A 16,862-nucleotide genomic window follows, 5' to 3' on the forward strand; every position below is an offset into this window, starting at 1 on the left:
AAAGTCTGTGGTCTTTAACAGTTTTCTGTCTTTCTGCTATAACAAGATGCACCTGTATCATCTTGTGCTTTTCTTAACCTAGACTTGGAATTAGTTTCTTTCACAAGGAATCATGGTTCCTTACCATGGTAAACATTATGTAGAGACCAATATCAGGTACTCTGTAGGGGTGCTCTGTGGGAACTGCAGGTTTCTTCAACAAATAAATGGAGAAACGAGAAGGGGGGTGAGGAGGAGGAAAGATAGAGAAGCAGAAATTACAAATTAAAAGAGACCTAAGAGGGGCCCCTGGGTGGCTCAGTCCATGATCTCATGGTTTGTGGGTTCCAGCCTTAAATCAGGCTCTGTGCTGTCAGTGTGGGGCATGCTTGGGAATTCTCTCTCTCCCTGCCCTTTCCCCCTCATGTGCACTCACTCTCTCTCTCAAAAATAAACTTCACAGAAAAAAGGGGGGGACCTAAGACACCAAACTAATAATAAAATTATGAGACAAGAGGGCAAACTGCCAAAAAAATTACTAGTTATTTGATGGTTTTAAGCAGTAATTATATTAAATTTTAAAGTACTGTTATTATTGTCATTCTTTTAAAAGAACCCTTTTCTTTTAGAGACACACATTATGGTATGTATAGATATACTGATATTATATTTGTATTTGACTAAAATAATCTTGGGGAGGAGGGATGAGTTGGGTGGTGTAGATGAAATAGGATTAGCTGTCATTTAATTATATTATTCTACTTTTGTATACCTCAAAATTTCCAAAATAAAAAGTTAAAACAACTATTTTGACACAGCTTCATATAACATTTAAAAGTGGAAGTTGAACTAGTTTTCACTGTCATTTGAGCTTGGGCAATACTAGAGATATTTGATTAATAAGAGTTGAGAAGCACTGATTACTGATTAGGTAGAAAGATTACATTATCAAGAACATTCAAAAATAATGTTAATAAAAGCTGGAGTTAGAAAAATGATTAAACCTATAATAACATTAATGATTAAAACATTCTAGTCGCTGCTCTGATGAAAGGAGAGAGAAAAAAGCAATGTTCAAAAACTCCAAAAAGTCAGTGGGGAGTTAATGGAACAATCTAACAAGACATCCACTTAATACTCTCAGTAAATAAAGGGCATACTGTGAGTGGAGTTTGGAAATGTACAGTTAACTATACAAAGAATAAGTATGGCTCCCTTTTATATTGCAATACCTTATGCAAAAAAAATCACCATGCAATTCAAATAGAAAAAAGTGTTTAACTAACTCTGACCTAAAGGGACAATTATGGGAAGAACAAAGATCTAGAAGATCAAGGTCAGCAAGATAGGAAGTTGTTTTCCAGATGATGGTAACTATGCCATATAGTAGGGGTGGCAAACAGGTCTTCCAGCACCAGGAAGAGATGAATGCCTGTGTCCACACTGTGTATGGGGCGGGCGGGTAACCAGGGGAGAGCATGTGTCCATCACTTGACAGGTACAGCTGTTATTTAAGAGCAAGAGTATCCTGTTATTAGTTCTTTCAATTGCTTTAGTGAAATTTCCTGATAATAAATTATAATGATAAATGATAAATGTCAACACCCCCCCCTCCCAAAGTAAAAGGTTCAGCAATCTGGGCAAAATATCTGTGAACCACCTGTTTGCAACCTCTGCTATATTGTGTAAGAATCTTAAAATTTGCTGCCCTAAAGAAAACTGCAACTAGCTAGCATGATGCTGTTTGATGTTGGTGTGCACTAGAATAACCTAGCAAGCCTGATAAAATGCAAATTCCTGAGCCTCACCACGAAGAATCTTATTCAGTGATTCTCTGGTCCATTCCAGAAAATTGAATTTGGTAAGTACTCAGGTCACTTTGAAACATGGGTCCATGTTTCTAAAACATCAGGTTAGGGACACCATAACACTGTGTCTTGAGAAATCTAAGAGAATAGGTAACTTCACAGAAAGACAATATTGGTAGGGGCTATAATTAGGAGTAAAGCTCCATGGATAGAAGACTAATGAGGATATAGGTCATAAAGGATGAAGGCAACAGAGCCTTGTAATTGTGAGGCATATCTGTGATGGCCAAGTGTAAGGTAATCACAGAACTGGTAATCATAAACAACAAAGTTGACCAGTGTAAGGTAATCATACCAACAAACTGCTTGAGATTTCAAAATTGTAAATACTTTCTTAAAAAGTGCTTGATGCTGATTTATTCCAGTGAAATAAAAGAAAAAAAAAACAGCAACACAGTCTCTAAGGAAATGGGAACCCTTAGCAAATATATGCTCTGAGGCCCAGTAATCACACAAATGCTGAACTTAGTGACCATGCTTCTTAATATATTCCATAATACTCCAAAGGCTCATCAAAAGTCATGGTATATTCTGTGATAGTCACTAATTTATTATCACTTATAACTGTTCTGAGTGATATCTAATTCAGACAGAGACGTAGTAAGACAAGTGTGTGTGTGTGTGCGCGCGCGCGCATGTGTGTGTTGGCTAGGTTTATATGGGCTTACATTTGAGCCAAAATGTAGAAGCAAGTTCTGTTAAAATCCAGTGATTCAGTGACATCTATAAACAACATCTGTTCGTTCCTTTGGGGAATTATGGAAACAGCTATATATGCAAGAAAGCCATCAAAATCAATTTACTGTCGTTAAGGTAGAACTCAGGGGAGTGTTCTTGTTTCACTAATGTCCATTATTTGCTTTTCAATAAAAGACTAGTTGCTTTGAAAGACTGAGTGCAGGTCAGATTACATTCTGTGTGAGGTCTCAAAAGCAAGGTAATGGTGGTATTTGAAATGTCCTATGTATGGATAATTGCATATTTCTAATAAAAATGATGTATAGACTTCTTTTATCTATTATACCAATACTGTGCTTCACTCTGCTCTATGTCAACTGCTAAAAAGACAATCTGCTGTAGTGCATGCTCATAGCTTAATTCACAGAAGGTTAGCTGCTATTCTGCTAAATGTCTTATTCTGCATTTCTTTTATTATCTGGGTAGTGTCATTTCCTACCCCACTCTACAATGTCTAGCCTTGAAAAGAAGTAGTTATTCAATAGTCAAGTGCTAGTGCTGATGGATGGCTAAAAAAGAGTTTCTCTCAAGATAGGTCATAATCTAAAAGCAACTGAATATGTGTGCATTCCCTTGGTGCTTATTACCTTGAGGATGAGAAAGGGTAGACCGTCTTACAAACCTGAGAGAATTTAATGTCACTTTCATGTTACCTTAGTGAAGTGAAAATAGAATAAAATAGTTAAGGCAGTGTTCCAAACCCACTGCAGTGATCCAGAAATGTAACAAAAGGCATTATGATGTTTGTGGAAGGAGGTGGGGCATTATTGTGTTATTAGAATATCTAAGACATTTCCATAGTTACCTATGTGATCCCAAATGCATTTTAAGGCACACAATTTAAAAATATATCACTATCTCTATGCAAAATAGGAACTGTTAGGAAATATATGCTCTAAATAGAGCATTGCTTGTCACAAAGGGATTTAACTATTTGTTTGTAGAAAACTGTGTGAAGAAAGCAAAGGTAAGGATAAAACCGAGCAAAGTGAAAGGTGGTTCTGCCCATGGCAAAACTCAGGTTGAAATCTGTGAGATGCCCTATGGCTCTAAGTTTCTATAGTCATTATGAGATCTGTGTGTGTGTGCATATACATCTGCAGGCATACATACACTATCTGCTATTTACATGCACTTAAAAAAAAAGTTTATTTATTTATTTTGAGAGAGAGACTCCCAAGCAGTCTCTATGCTGCCAGTGCAGAGCCTGACACAAGGATTGATCCAACGAATCATGAGATCATGACCTGAGCTGAGATCAAGAGCCAGATGCTTAACCAACTGAGCCACCCAGATGCCCCTACTTAACTTTTTAAGAATGTTGCATAGCTCACACAGTAAGAAGGGAAGCTACTCTTCACCCATCTTTTTCCCCTTGTCCAGCCAAGAGAGTTAGAGCTTCTACTCTATGAGTTACCTTGCATTTACCAGATGTGAAATCCTATTATTACAAGATATACTATTATTTTAAAAGATTAGCTATATAAACAATGCATTCAAACAAAAAATTCAAAAGCCAGATATACTCAACTTTACCAAAGCAATATTAAAATTGAGCATAGTGTATTTAGTAAGTCTAAGACAGTGAGTCTAAACCCCGATGATATGTCATAGTTATTAAAATATGTAGCTGCTACTCAGAGCCACTAAAGCAGAGGGCCTATGTAGGGGCTGGATACATATATACATATACATACATATACACACACACATAGACACATAAGTTTCATCACTGATTCTGCTCCCCAGCCAGGAAAAGAATTCCTAATACAAAATACCAGGTTTTTTTTTTTGGGGGGGGGGGGTTTCTTTTAAATAACCTGACATTCTTAAACACAAATAAAATTGATACATTGTCAAAAAAATGTTTTTAATGCAAGAACTAAATAAATGATTTATTTAAATTGTCTGAATGAATAGGATTCAGGAGCTATGAAACTGGTCTACAATAGCATCTTTGGCAGAATCAAAGGCCTGCAAAAGAATAATTTAAAGGAGAAGAAAGAAAGCAAAGGGAGAGAGGGTATTCGGTATTCAGGTAACCAGATGAACTTATAATTTTCAACTGCTGATCAAAACAATAATGCTGAGTCATCTAATAAAATGCATAAGTCTCTCTCTCACATATCTACTTATCAGTTATCTTGAAACTTCATTTAAAAAGAAACACTTTCTTACTTTCTGTTTTATACAAGGAAGCTGAGATACCGAGACAATAAAATTTGTGCCAGGTTCTACAGCAAGCGCATCAAAGAGCTGAGTGAGTGGGTGCTCTCAACCAGTGCACATACTGCCTCCCACCTGTGGGGTGGGTGGGAGGGAGGAGGAGAAAGAGGAAAACAAGAAGGGATGGAGAAAAAGGGAGGTGAAGGGAGGCTAGAGGTGACCTTCTCATGAAGGCAGCAAAAAGACTCTTGAGTGCCTTGCCCCAGCTACTGATCAGTCTCCACTACACTAGCCCACTAGTGTTCAGGGTCTGAGTGCAGAACTCCGGCTACACTCCCATCAACTTCCTCCTCCATAAAACCCATCTAGATCTGCCTGCCTCTCAGGACACTCTTTGCTGCTTTTTAAATTCATCAGCAATGACAGATCTGTGATGAAAGGTGTTATGTTGCAAGGGAAATATGTGAGTTATCTGTCATTAGCATTTAGATTTGAACAAGGATGTTCTGTGACAATGCTCTAACCCAAAGACATCGAGTTCATACTTCGAAGATACTCTCAGGTAGGCAGAAGGAAGACAGAGCTTGGGGACAGAGTAGGCACCTAAGACCTCACCCTTTAATTAAGTGACAATCCAACCTTTTAGAGTAATAGCTGTTTGCATTTTAAATTTCTTTACAAACTATAAAATGTCTTTATTTGACCCCCATGCAATTCTACAAGGGTAATATTTCCTGTTTGATAGATACAGAAACCAACTCAGAGATACTAGAGATAAGGTGAGTAAGTGCAAAGTAAAGACCTTAACGCAGGCGTTATGACTGGAGATATAGTGCTCCTCCCATAACTGCTTTCCTGGGCATGGAGGTAAGTCTAAAGGTCCAAGAGGCATCCAGTTTCAGATCAAACACCAAGTTGCTATTGCTAATGAGATCAAGCTGACAAGATATATAGTGTGGGATAACCTAGCACTACAAAGTAATGGTGATGAATTTATTATTTTTTTCCATAAAACCAAATCTAAAAAGTTATTTTCATAATCATTTTTTTAAACAAATCCTTCCAGGCTTACAAACACCGAAGGCAACAAAATCTGCGGCACACTAAAGCCACAGGATTGAGACTGGTAGCAATGACACAGTGTCAGGAACCTAGAAAACTAGTTTGTATCAATGACCCCAGTTGAAAAATATTTCAAAGTATTCTATAGTATCCTTTTTATTTTAGTCTTTCACCTATTCTCAGTGTACAGTAACACACAGAAATTCCGTTTAAAAATTGTGGTGGGAATCCTCCATATTATATGGCTTTGAGCCTGCACAGGATACTTATTTGATTAGAGTTGGTTGATAAAGGCCTAAAGCAGAGTTCAGTCCACAGAACAGACTAATTGTTTTCTTTTCCAAGATTCACCTTTTCCCTTTTAGTCCCTGCCAACCATGTTGTGCAGACGTGGCATTTGTTGAAAGGGCTGCTTGGATGAGGTGGAAGGACAGCAGCATAAAAGCATAAAAGCCACTCCAGGTGATGCTGTGTCCCTGGTCTCAAGGTGCTTCCGGACCTGGAAACACTAACATCGCCTGGGCACTTGCTAAAAACACACATGCTCCTACCCAAGACCGACTGATTCAGAAGCAGCAGTCTGTGCTTTAACCAGCCCTCCACGTGACCTGTGGTAGGCTGAAGTTTGAGAACTACTACCCTAAGTTGATCATTAGAGAGCATCAACTTCCAATTTAAAGGATCCTATCATTAATTATAATACTGGTATACTATAAAATTTGCATAGAAATATGATTCCTGCTCTTTCCCATCTTGCAAGATGGTGGGCGAAAAAGCTAAGAAGCCGGATACTACGGAGAAGAAACCTGAAGCCAAGAAGGCTGATGCTGGTGGCAAGATTAAGAAGGGTAACCTCAAGGCTAAAACTCCAAAGAAGAAGAAGCCCCACTGCAGCCGAAACCCTGTCCTAGTCAGAGGAATTGGCAGATATTCCCAATCGGCTATGTATTCGAGAAAGGCCATGTACAAGCGAAGTATTCAGCAGCAAAATCCAGAATTGAAAAGAAAAAGAAGGAGAAGGTTCTTGCTACTGTCACAAAACCAGTTGGTGGTGATAAGAATGGTGGTACCCGAGTGGTTAAACTTCACAAAATGCCTAGGTATTATCCTACTGAAGATGTGCCTCAGAAGCTGTTGAGCCATGGCAAAAATCCTTTCAGTCAGCATGTGAGGAAACTTAGAGCTAGCATCACTCCTAGGGCCATTTTGATCATCCTCACTGGGTGCCACAGAGGCAAGAGAGTGGTTTTCCTGAAGCAACTGAGCAGTGGCTTGCTACTTGTGACTGGACCTCTGTCTCTTAATTGAGCTCCTCTGTATAGAACACACCAGAAATTTGTCATTGCCACCTCCACCAAAATTGGTATCAGCAGTGTGAAAATCCCCAAACACCTCACTGATGTTTACTTTAAGAAGAAGCTGCGTAAACCCAGATGCCAGGAAGGTGAGATCTTCAACATGGAGAAAGAAAAATATGAGATTACAGAGCAGTGCAAGGTTGATCAGAAAGCTGTGGACTCGCAAATTCTGCCAAAAATCAAAGCCGGTCCTCAGCTTCAGGTCTACCTCTGCTCTGTGTTCGCTCTCACAAATGGAGTTTATCCTCACAAATTGGTGTTCTAAATTTCTTACAAAGAACCTAATTAAATAACAGATCCATGAAAGAAAAAAAGAAAGAAAGAAAGAAAGAAAGAAAGAAAGAAAGAAAGAAAGAAAGAAGGAAAGAAAGAAAGAAAGAAAGAAAATGAAAGGAAGGGAAAGGAAAGGAAGGGAAGGGGAAGGGGAAGGGGAAGGGGAAGGGGAAGGGGAAGGGGAAGGGGAAGGGGAAGGGAGGAAGGAAGGAAGAAAGATAGATAGATAGATAGATAGATAGATAGATAGATAGATAGATGATTCCTTACCGCATGCCCACATATCCACTGGTTTTCCATAAGGATCTTTACGTAAAACTTCTGGAGAAAGATATCCGGGTGTGCCAGCAAAACCTAGGGAAAATGGATGTTAAGGAGTCAGAGTTGACTTAACAAAACCAATATGATATAGGAAACTAAGGAATAAAACATTTGGAGGATGTTTTAACCTTCTAATATGTTTGTCAAAATAAAATAAGGCTCTCAGAAGATGAAAATAACGCAGACTGGTTTCTCTCTATAGTAGTATCAACACTAATCTGCTTGGTAGCTTATTGGAAGAAGTACATTTATTTCCAGACATGAAGGCTACTTTATTGTGCTATACAGTCAGCGCGTGTACTTAAGTCTACTCGGTTAGCAGTTCTTATTCTCACGTACTTATGTCAGAACTGAAACAAAACCTGTGAAAGATAAGAACACACCACCCTAAAATATGCCACGGTGGCATACTGATTATTTTTAGCTGAAGGCAACTGAGAATTAGCAGATGTATGACAGGCTCTTTAATCTCCTCCTTTCTACCTAAAAGTAGGGCATACATTTCTTGTGGAAAAGGTGCCCTCCCTGTGCCAGGAAGAGAACATTCTTGGCATGGGAATTGGTGCCAAGATGGATCTACACAAACCAACCTTAGTAAAATAGCCTTGCTCTTCCATTAGTTTCTCTAGGTATTTCCTCATTATTCCCCCCACAGTTTAATGCCCCTAGCCCAAACCCTTTTTTCTTTGTCTTGTCAAATCTCCACAATTTATCACTTTTTGTTAAAATGGGATATAATTCCTTGGGTCTAGCCTTTCTCTAGGTCTTCATTTCTTCTCTAGAAAGGCATTACAATATTAACATTAAAACAAATTGTATGCTTTTCTCCTGTTCATCAGTCTTTTGTCAGTTCAACTCACAGGCCCCCGCCACAGACCTAAGAGGGAAAAGACAAAGTCTTTCTTTCTCTATACCTGAAAAGAAATGAGGAGAAATTTGAAGATAGGGTTAGAACCTGACAAAAGATGATAGTTATCATGATATCTACGTAATTTTATTATGAGAAGCATTCACCTATAAAACAGAAGGACACAAAACATAGATGCCAAGTAAATATTTTTGGAAATTGAGGTAGTCTATGAGGTGAGGATGGGGTTGAGAGAAGTTGAAGAATTCACTAAAAGAAATAAGCCCGAAATATATCAAAGAGATCACAGTGTACTAATAAATAGTCAGTGTGTACTCATAACTGAATTTAAAGAGAAGATTCAGGAACATTTGAATGAATTACTATTGAGCAAGTATCAACTAGAATTTTGAGAGAGATGTGGTAAGAGAAACTAGATGGCAGAATAAAGTTTCATTATTGTATAAATCAATGTAAACTCCAATAAGGTACGCTTAAATAACAATCAATTTATAGCTAGAACCTAGAGTAACATTTTCCTTATTTCTGAAAATAATAGGTTTCAAATAAAAATATTTACTTTCAAAAAGACTAAAAATAACTATTCTGATTTGGTAGTTTTATTTAAAGGCACACATAAAAACAAAACATTTCTTTAAAAGGATATGTAATCAGGAATTCCTCTAACCACAAATCACTGAAGAAGCTCATTATAAATTTACTGGGATGCAAAATTCTGTGGAACGGAGCTTTTTCTTCCCATCTTCAAAGCTATTAAGTACAAACAATGTATAAAAAGATATAAAAACAAATATGTGTGTGTGTGTGTGTATACGTGTGTGTGTGTGTGTGTGTGTGTGTATAAATGGCATGGTTATTTCTGAAATAAATTACTTTAGAAAGTGAGGCAAAGGGCTGGGGATTTTAATCCCCTTCCCCTTGTATTACTTTTCCTTTTCTTTGTAGTGGAGGAAGATGGAATGGACAGTGTGAAGGGACTCCAAAAAAAAGAGCCCTGTATTGTAGTTTAAGCTTTACATGGACCACAACAGATCTACCTCTTCTTCAAACTTTACTTCAAAGAAGCATTTGCTTGACAGTTGTGAGGTAGAAGAATTCCTGAATAATGGCAGTTCCATTAACTGAAGTTTGAGGATTACCTTAAGGAGTGATGTCAGTCAGCTAATTCCAAGGTAGGGCTGGGCACAAGAGTTCTAAAGAACTTCTGGTATGCCACACCTGCTCTCTCTCATTCCAACTCCTCCCAAATTGAGACACAGACAAAGGAACCCAATGAGAAACTGATGCCAAAGTCCAGGTTAAAGACTAGGTCCTAGCCTACACTTAAGATTCTTTATCACTCAGTTCCCCTTTATTTACCCAACATGATTTCTTTCTACTCCGCAGTATTTGATCTGATTAATCTCTTTAAGGTCTCTTGAAAACAGACTTCTCATTCTTGCCCTTGATGTTACTTTTTCTGTTCCTTAAAGCCTCAATTTCTATCTCTACCTTTTCTCTAACAAAGGGTGGGCTATGAGTTATTTCCACCTTAGTGATCTCTTTGGGTAACTATAATTCTCAGTGGTCCTTCCTTACTCTAAATTTTGAGTATTCTTTTATATACAATCTATAACCTCCTATCTAGCATCAGTAAAATTTAATGTGTGTCTTAAATATCTTAGTAGAATACCTTTCCTAGAGGAGGAAATGTTAATAATATTTCATCTAGGTATAAAAGATAAGTCACCATGTGATTTAGAAATGAAAAGATAATTTTAAATGTAAATTATTACAAACCTTTTCCGGAGACTGAAATGCTAAGAAAACACCATCACATTCATTCTTATTTGATATAGTTATCATTTGAGCAGTCAGTGGGGTCCTTACTCCTAACAATACTTAAGTACAGTAAAACCTTGGATTGCGAGTAACTTGTTTTGCAAGTGTTCTGCAAGATGAGCAAACATTTCTAATAAATTTTAACTTGATAAATGAGCGATGTCTTGCAATACAAGATGTGATGCCGAATGTCACATGATCACAACTGAGCCAATGGTTTTCTCTCTCTCTCTCTCTCTCTCTCTCTCTCTCATTGCAGGACTATGGGTGATCGTCGCTCCGATGCTTGGTCTCAGGCTGTTGTGTTTGGCAGATATCAGTGATTCTTCAGAATGTTGGAAGGTGCCCGTAACTGGTGGTAGTGTATTATTTGTCACTTCAAAGCACCTGTGGACAGTCCCTTGCTTTTCCAGACAAGAGGAAGCTTAGGAATGCTTTGCTTCATTCTAGATCAGGCTGCCTGCAGATATAGACCCTTTCCTCTGCTGCTTTATTGCCAGTTACATTAAATATGGTGTATGACAAGAGTTGATTAATACTGTACTGTACTCAACATCCGTGTTAGCATATACAATGGCCCCCATGCAGAAAAAGATTCCATTAAGCTAATAGGTAGTAGTTATTCTGTTAGTGATAGTGAAAGTGGGTCCTAAACAATAACCCTCCTCTCTTTTGTTTCCTTCACACCAGTCACAAGGGTTTTCAAAGATAGGTGCAGGTTGTTTATTTTTCATTACATTTTGTATTATATTCCAGTATTGTAATCATTTTTATATGAATATTTTTGGGTTGTGGAACAAATCATCTGAGTTTCCATTATTTCTTATTGGGAAATTCACTTTGATATACAAGTGCTTTGGATTACAAGCATGTTTCTGGAACAAATTATGCTCACAAACCAAGGTTTTACTGTATAATCTAAATGTACAAACATTAAGGAACCGTGTACTGTGCAATGTGTTCTCATGAATACCAAAATACTGAGGGTAAAATGGATAAAACCTTCTTTAGCAGGAGATTAAACTCATAAGAATCTTGTTTTTCATGATGTATATTATTAGCAAGTAAATTAATGAGAGCTTGTCTTCTTTAGAGATAGTATGTTTTTCTCACTCTGAAAAACCAATAGGATATCAGAATATACCAAAACAAATACAGAATTACTTACTGTTGGAAATGTATCCATTGCATTAAAAAAAAACACCTTAATATTTAGAAAAAGAGACATAACAGCAACCAAGTAAAACAATTCTTCCATGAAGCAAGATGGTGGTAGTTATACTTTTTTGCCCTAACAGCAACAAAGAACTAGAGATATATTGTAAATAGCACTTCCAATCCCACAGGAGAAAATGGGCTGTATTTGGATATTTTGCTTTGGTAAATTTTCTAGCCATCTTAACAAATGTAGTGACACAAGGTGTTACTTCTAGCATTTTGGCTAGTGCTCAAATAAATCGGGGCTAAGAAGACAGAAGAAATTATCATGAGAAAAACATTTAGGCTTGAAAAGGAGTATTGAAAAAACGCAATAAAGAGCTTCTATAAGCCTTGTCTCGTTTTTATTTATAGAAGAACTCTTAAAATAAAATTGTGCAAAAGCCTGAACTCCTGGCATTGCACAAAATAAAGAGTTCTGCTCTTTTCTTAAGATTAAAATAATTTATTTTATTAAAATAAAAAGACTCCCTGCCTAACATTGATAATACATTTTAAAAGATAAAATTAATCAAACACACGAGACTATGCTGGTAGGTAATACTGAATAAATATCGAATCAAGTCGTTCATACTAAAACATGCTTTTACTTTAAAATTTATGATATATCTGGTAAAACACCCACAAGATATATTATATACACCACATGCCTCCTTCTCAGGTAGGTTACAATGAGGATTCACTTGAACTTGAGTAGAATAAGCAGAATATATGCTAAAGAAAAAAAGAAAAAAAAAAAACTTGTGTTTTCCCTTAAGCTTATAAACTATGTTTTTTTCTTACACTTGTTGAAATGCTGAATTTTCTTAGGACTTAAAATGCACCTCTTAAAAGTCATTACTCTAATAGATACCCTAGCAAGAACTTAACTGTCATAGAATCATGCAGAAGAAGAAATGGGGATTTTATTCCCAATCTGTCATTCTTTCTCTGGAACCAGATCACTTTTAGAAATAAACCAGATCACAATTTGAAATTTGTGTACTTTTATTTGGATGCTATTGCTTTCACTAACTTGGTATTTGGTTTTTCCACTCATGGATTTGCTCAACAACTTTCACTAAGTAGGCAAAGAACTGTGACATTGTGTTCCCTGCCAAGATGGTTTTGAAAACTTATTCAACATCTTTTGTAGCACAGGTATGTTCCTTGCAAGGAAGTGTTTATTATAACTGCTTACAAAGAGGACAATGGACCTCACAGAGTTAAAGTGACTTGCCCAATATCATACAGCTATTAAGAACCACAGGATATAAGCTTGGGTATTCTAGTTCAAAAAGCGGAGTTTTTTGCACTACACTCAATTCTGTCCTCAGCTCAGAGCACAAGAGATAAAACATAGAGCTCAAAAACAGGGGAGATTTAAGGAGCTCAATAATATCATTCTTGCAAGCACCAAGCCAAATTACTGTTGTTAATTTGCAGCCTCAGCTCTGATAATAGGGCTTGTCTTGTTCCTGATATCTAATCATCACCTTGTACCCAGTTCTGACAATTACATCCCTTAGCCTAAATCTAAGTCCCTATTTTGGTATCCTGCTTCATACCTGGAGTCTTGTGAAACAGGTTCCTGGTTTTCTCTAGATGGGGCTAAAGTCCAACCTCTAGGGTTTTGATTTCCTCTAAACAGATTTCCTTAGAGTTCAGAGACCCTGTCTGTTTTGCATGGTATCTGGAACTTGTTTCTGCGTACTCATTAGTTCAAGCTGTCATCAGGGATAGTTTGACCTCCTGCATTAGCCTAACTGGTCCCTTGCCTTGAGGCTAAGTATCCTTAAGCCACCCTCCACATCGTTACCCACAACATCATTACGTAACATAAACCCAATTATGTCCTTCCCTACTTAAAATTTTTCACCAGATCCTTGAAACTTCTAGGATAAAAGCCAAATCCTTCAAAAGCACATAAAATCCTTTCCCACCTCATTAACTACCACTCATCCCAGTATACTTTATACTTTACTATACCAAATTTATTGTTATTCCTTAAATAGAAACAATAGTTTCATGCCTCTGAGATTTTGTATGTGCTGATCCCTCTGCATGGCCTTTATGTTAGTGAACAAATTCTCATTCACCCATTAGGGAGGCAGAAAAGCACACCAATCACTGAAACTTTCCCCACAGGCAGAATTTCAGACTTCCTCTCTTGTGCTCCACAGCACTTCATGCATGCTTCTTTTAAGATGCTCCCACACTGCATGGTAAATAGTTATTGATATCAAAGTGTCAGCATCTTGAGGGGGCAGAGCCTCATGCTTAATTCAAGCATCCCCATTAATTACTCAGTCCATCTCTGCGATTACCCTGCTACTTCCTGTTGGACCCCAACTCCAAATTACTATATATTCTTTATCTGTGTCAACCATGTTCTTACCCAGGATACAAAGATGTGACTGTATCTCCAATTTACAGTACTTATTCTAGGTCTTACTTTCTCTGAGTTTGCAATTAACAGGAACAAGCTTATTCACATGTCAAAATATGACAAACCAAATGCCAAATTTGGAGATACTAAATTTATCTGGTGGGTGAGGAGAGACTTCATGCAAATGACGGTATTAAGCTTAGGAGGACTCACGGACAAGGGTAACAGTCAGGTACTACTGAAACAGGACAGGAAGCAGAAAATGAGGTCCTAAATTAAGCTGCTGGCAGAGGAGATGGGAGAAGGCTGCCATGTCATCTATTCCCAGTTACTAGCTGGGACAGATTAGAGACAGAATGAATCCTGGAAGCTCTGTGCACACCTTATCTTTAGGAAAACACAGAGAGGGTCTGCATGTAAAACAAAAGGAATAAGCATTTTTTTGAGTGCTCTGTTGTTGTTCAGCGAACAAGCAATGAGAAGTCAAAAAAATCATTTAAAAAATAACCTAACCTCAATACATTGAAAGTCAGAAAAGTAAGATTGAGGCTTGGGGAGAGGTTATATTTTGGGACATTACATGAAAAACTGGGTCAGTACTGAGAAGCGGCAAAAACGGAGGCATTAAAAAAAGTGAATAAAATAACCTGACAGGATAAATATTAAAACAATCCACAAGCCTGGTTTTCTATGCTCTAATTTAAACTCACTGTTAATTTCTTTCTTAACTGTAAACAAACAGAAATTTCATCATATAGAAATTTCAAAATTATCAAAATTTTAGAGAGGAAACTGGAAGTTTAAAGAACAGAAGATAATTAAGGTAAACACACACATACACATATTATAATATTTTTAGAACCTTAATTTCTTAATCAAAAAATATGTGAAATAGTCCATATTTCCTGAGTACCTATTTATACAGCAGTTTTTGGCATCAAGTAAGGTTCTGTGTGAACAATCAATTTCTTCTCAAATGAAAAATAAGTCCTTTTTGAACACTGCAACCCTCCCCATTAATTCTTGGTACAGGATTCATTTTCTCACTCATCCCTTAAGAAAAAGTCAATGTGTTACTGTTCTCATATTAATATTTTCCCTTAAATTACTTCTAGATCATATACCCTTTAATGTCAGTAAAATTAAGTGCTTATAAAGATCTAATGTCTTCAAATTTAGTCAGGTTGTTGTTAGAGGCAACATTTCTGTCTTATTTTGGCTGGGAAGTGGGCTACAATGAGCCAGAAGAGAATGAGCAGCATGAAGTAGAGAGAGGCCCTACTCACCAAACCACGCCTGCTGGTCTCCTTGAACTTCTATGGCTAAGCCAAAGTCTGCCAGTTTCACAGCTGCTCCCTTGGATTTGCTAGCTAAAAGCAAATTCTCAGGCTTTATTTAGAAAGAAAAAAAAAAGAGACTGAAGTGAGAACCTATTTTAAGTGACTATTCAAAACTAACAACATATTTTGTAAGAATAGGAAAAAAAAAAAGTCATGCACTGTCCTCTCTCCAGGAGACTGTCATTCCTAAATCTCAGGGAAAATATGGTTAGAAAAATGATTAAAAATTATCATGTGTGCAGGCTTCAGACAGATGCAAAAATGTACTAGAGAGATACTGGGCAGAAGAGAGAATACACTTGGGGAGAGATCAAATGAATGGAAGCACCTGTCTTGACCTGCTCACATGCTTCCAAGGGCTGCTGAGGTCCAGACTTGGCCATGGACATTGACTTAGAAGCCTAATAGAGCACAGACATTTTCAGCAGAAGGAAACTTGGCAAAATGATAACAAGAGTTGGACCAATCTACAGACATTTGGCAAATGAAACTGTGCAAATTAAATCCTAGTTGACTTCAAGAGTTTGGACCCAAATGTAGTGATTTTGATTCCTCAATGTTTCCAAACAATTTCTGAACAAATTTTGGAGTCTTATTCTGAATTACGTATTAAATTGCTGTCTTTAAGAATCTGTTTATTCTTAAAGGCAGGAAGAGTGTACTACTATTTGCCAAATGTTATAGTTAGCTTTTTTTCTTCATAAGCCAGTTTTTTAAAACATAATTTATATGTCTACAAAGTGTGATTCAAATCATTCTTTATATATGTGTTCTCACATGTTGGAATATTATAAGAAATACATATTTTCATTTTCTTGGGTATTTATCGTTGTTCAAGGACTGATAACTCAGTCTTGGAATAAGGCTGTGTCTATTTATCCCTGTTTCCCAACCAGGGCATCGAGACACACTGGAACTTTGAAAACAGGCATCAGGGCAAAATCCTGAATTTCCCCAGACCGCCTTTGTGGATTTTAGGAACTAAAGGCAGAAGACGGTCAGGAAAAGGAGGCTGATTAAGACATACAGTGAAGTCCACCATCCCCAAGTACACATTTGGGAGTGTAGTTCAACATGTTCTTACCTTGGGCTAAAACCCAGTAAATTTAGATGTGTGCCTCGGACTGAAAAAAGTTGGGAAACAATGGAGTCTACAAGTGCCAAAACAATTGTCTGGAAATCTACATATTCAGGTCATTCAAATTGGTTCTGTTTATGTGTTAGCAAACTAATATAATTTTTTTTTTCATGAAATGGCTACTTTTTTCTTACTGAATTAAGCAATTCTGTTGGTTGTTTTGACCTTGTATAAACACAGCCTAAACCAATATTTATTGATTAAGCCAGCCATGCAAATTAGCAAAGACTCATAACCAGAACTTGGAAAAAATTAGGTTAAGTCTACAAGAAATAAGAGTGTAGGCAAGTAAGTTTTAATCAAGTACCAGCTTCTTCGGGCTACTGCTGTTCACTGCCATCAGA

The 16,862-nt window shown here is 37.2% G+C and overlaps 1 protein-coding gene and 1 pseudogene across 20 annotated transcripts in view; one reads left to right on the top strand and one right to left on the bottom strand.

Annotated features, from left to right (window-relative positions):
• The window catches only part of CAMK2D (calcium/calmodulin dependent protein kinase II delta), a 313,697-nt gene that overhangs the window by 62,322 nt on the left and 234,513 nt on the right, over positions 1-16,862 (bottom strand). For all 20 annotated transcript variants that reach the window (XM_060654320.3, XM_060654319.3, XM_060654322.3 and 17 more), the window contains exons 7-8: positions 15,327-15,429; positions 7,715-7,798 (exon numbers count right to left, since the gene is read on the bottom strand). In XM_060654320.3, coding sequence (XP_060510303.1) covers positions 7,715-7,798; positions 15,327-15,429 — 187 coding nt within the window. The remainder of the gene's footprint in view (positions 1-7,714; positions 7,799-15,326; positions 15,430-16,862) is intronic.
• On the top strand, positions 6,574-7,436 carry LOC132692172 (large ribosomal subunit protein eL6 pseudogene; annotated as a pseudogene).

This window comes from Panthera onca, chromosome B1 (assembly GCF_046562875.1).
Source record: "Panthera onca isolate mPanOnc1 chromosome B1, mPanOnc1 haplotype 2, whole genome shotgun sequence".
Classification (NCBI taxonomy): domain Eukaryota; kingdom Metazoa; phylum Chordata; class Mammalia; order Carnivora; family Felidae; genus Panthera; species Panthera onca.